Consider the following 2,976-nt stretch of genomic DNA (forward strand, 5'->3'; position numbering starts at 1 on the left):
CGCCCTGCCGGCAACGTCACGTCACGGCGGCGGCGAGTGCGGAGAAACAACAAAGAATAAGTCCAGACGCGGATCGCGCGGACTGCACTAACATCACCAGAAGATCGGTGTCACATCGGTCGATCTGCACCTGGAGCACCCAACCCACAATGGAAAGGCGCACAGCCATGCATTTCAGCCCTCTCGCTTTGCCGGCGAGGCCGGGGTGGTGGCATCCCAGTACGCGGAATCCGCCGGGGGTGCTGCACCTGGATTCGCACTTGCATCCCCACCCAAGCGCGCGACTCCATCTTGGTGCTGTCCCATGCACGTCCAGCCTCCAGGGTGACGTGACGATCCTTTCTGGACTGGACACTGGACGAGTGTCGGCTGCGCCTCATTACCACCATTTGTCTCTTTCCATATAAGTAAGTGGAGTACTGTGGCACTGTGCTAACAACCTGCAGCTTAGCTGTCTTCCATGCACCTGCTGGTGCACACAAGTACAGATGATCTAGCCATCTAGAAAGAGCGTGGGCTGACCGCTCCTCCGCCTTTCGCCCCCGTCCGCATCCAGCTCCCTCGCCTGAACGGCAGCCAAGGGAGACGCGGGGAGAGATCGAGACGATGGGCAGCGTCGGCGGCGGTGGCTCGCCGGAGCAGGACCAGCCCGTGTGCGTGACGGGCGCCACCGGCTACGTCGGCTCCTGGCTCGTCCGCACCCTGCTGCGGCGGGGCCGCCGCGTCCACGCCACGGCCAGGGACCCAGGTATTATAGGACATGTAGCTCTGCTCACTGCTCTACACAGTTGCCACCTATCAATTCTCTCAAGGTCGATCGTCGATGTGCCCATGGCTGCGGCTGAGGTAGTGTGTACTGCTCCGTGTACCAGCCAAGGCGTGGCGGATGCTGTCGGCGATGGAGGGGAAGGAGCGGCTCACGGTGTTCCGGGCGGACATGGCCGAGGAAGGGAGCTTCGACGACGCCCTCGCCGGCTGCGCCGCGCTCTTCCACGTCGCCGCCTCCATGGACCTCCACCTATCGCCCGACCAGCACGACGCCGGTGAGCCGCCCCCGCAGTGTTGACTTCTTACCCCGTCCTTGATACCTGATATGCTGATTACCACTCTCTAATACAGTCCTCTCTGCTAAATCTCGATCTGTACACCATTTGACCAAGTTTAGTCAGTGCGTGTTCGTCCGGAAAAAAAGCAGCATTAGCATGTGCACACTTTTACGTATTAGTCGGATCTAGTGTTGACCAGATACTGCACCGTGTTGGATCGAGCTCACTATTGCTATGGTGACCACGTGTACTTGCAACTTGCAGAGGAGCGCGTGAGGTCGCAGGTGCTGGAGCCGGCGACGAGGGGCACCATCAACGTGCTGCGGTCATGCGTCCGCGCCGGGACCGTCCGCCGGGTCGTCTTCACCTCCTCCGTCAGCACGCTGGCGGCGGCCGGCGCGGAGGTGGCGGTCGTGGACGAGTCGTGCCTCCGGGACCTCGGCGACGTCTGGGCCACCAAGCCCATCGGCTGGGTCTACATCCTGTCGAAGCGGCTGGCGGAGGAGGCCGCGTTCGGGTTCGCGCGGGAGAACGGCCTCCGCCTCGTGTCCGTCGTCCTCCCCACGGTCGCTGGCCCGTTCCTGACGCCGGCCGTGCCCACCAGCGTGCAGCTCCTGCTGTCCCCCATAACACGCACGTAACCGAACCCATCTACTCCAGCTCAGAAGCTTCCCTGGGTGACACGAGGATTCTTGCTCTGCGCCGCAGGTGACCCGAAGCTGAGCGCGCTGCTGGCGTCGGTGCACGCGCGGTTCGGGTGCGTGCCGCTGGCGCACGTCCAGGACGCGTGCGACGCGCACCTCTTCCTCGCGGACGCGCCGGCCGCCGAGGGGCGCTACCTGTGCGTCGGCGGCAGCCACGCCATGGCCGACATCACCCGGCTCCTCGCCTCGCACTACCCTCTGTTCAACCCCGAGAACAGGCACGCGGTTGACCTCGGAGCTCCATTTTTCAGGTGTTTGAATGGTCTGGTCTCAGGTGAAGTTGTTTTTGATACAGGTTGGGTGATGATCTCGATGGTGCGAGCCCGGCGTCCGTGGTGTCGTCCAAGCGGCTGCTGGATCTGGGGTTCAGGTTCGGGCACGACGCCGGAGACATCCTCAGGGATGCAGTCGCGCAGTGCGTCGACCACGGCTTCCTGGAGCCGCCTGCTGGATGTGACTAGTAGTAGAAATAACTAGCTAGTGGCGTTTTAGCGCGAGTTAATTTTCTTGGATGGGTGTTTACACGGACGGCTCCGTTAATTTTCTATTCCTTCATGAAACCGTACCGTAGTACACTCCCGCCTGAATATATTTCAAACGAAAAAGCTAAAATCCTGCCGACTGGCAGGTTGCAACAGATCCGCACGACCCGAGCTTCGTCAGATCCTGATCGCACGGCTGTGTTTGTTCCCGCGAGCGACGTTCTCTTTCCCGCGGGGAAGAAAAAATAAATGTCAATTGCGTTGCCAGGGATTCGAACTCTGGCATCTCACTGTAGAGATAGGAGCATCTTGCTGACCAACTGAGCTACTTTGCTATTGCTGTTCTATACAGCAAGTTTATCAATTTGACCTTATCTTTCTACCGCACTAACAAGAATATCTCTGTTTGTTTCCTCTCGTGCCCTGTATCATTTTTTGTTCTTATTCACCATAAAAAACCATTTGCTACAAGTTTTAAAATCCAACTGGTATTTCTACCTTAGTAAATGAGAGCGAGAAAGAAAGACCACAACGCCTTTGACGAGGAGACAATCATTTGCTCCAAGTTTTTAAAAGGACCGATTCAACGTGTTTTGTACTCCACTTGTCTCTTTTTGTTGTATTGATGAAGTTTTTCTAGAGAAATAAATGTTTCATCCTATAGAATTTGAACAACGGTCTTTTTCTCGTTTGTCATACCTTGGTAAATTCTCTGCAATGAACCCGATAATTATACGCACCACA

General features: G+C 57.5%; 1 protein-coding gene across 1 annotated transcript; it reads left to right on the forward strand.

Annotated features, from left to right (window-relative positions):
• The first annotated feature begins 342 nt into the window (after nt 1–342).
• On the forward strand, nt 343–2,382 carry LOC123158197 (putative anthocyanidin reductase). The gene is made up of 5 exons (XM_044576283.1): nt 343–748; nt 873–1,043; nt 1,311–1,679; nt 1,755–1,968; nt 2,046–2,382. Exons 1-5 carry the CDS (start codon nt 607–609, stop codon nt 2,209–2,211), a joined length of 1,062 nt encoding a protein of 353 aa, XP_044432218.1. The 5' UTR covers nt 343–606; the 3' UTR covers nt 2,212–2,382.
• The last annotated feature ends 594 nt before the right edge of the window (nt 2,383–2,976 follow it).

This window comes from Triticum aestivum, chromosome 7B (genome assembly GCF_018294505.1).
Source record: "Triticum aestivum cultivar Chinese Spring chromosome 7B, IWGSC CS RefSeq v2.1, whole genome shotgun sequence".
Classification (NCBI taxonomy): domain Eukaryota; kingdom Viridiplantae; phylum Streptophyta; class Magnoliopsida; order Poales; family Poaceae; genus Triticum; species Triticum aestivum.

What these genes read in the sequence shown, in the direction of transcription:
- LOC123158197 (XM_044576283.1), top strand. Translation starts at nt 607, where the DNA reads ATGGGCAGCGTCGGCGGCGGTGGCTCGCCGGAGCAGGACCAGCCCGTG. An exon ending in CGCCACGGCCAGGGACCCAG is followed by an intron (nt 749 to 872) that starts GTATTATAGGAC and finishes TCCGTGTACCAG; the next exon opens with CCAAGGCGTGGCGGATGCTG. An exon ending in CTGTTCAACCCCGAGAACAG is followed by an intron (nt 1,969 to 2,045) that starts GCACGCGGTTGA and finishes TTTTTGATACAG; the next exon opens with GTTGGGTGATGATCTCGATG.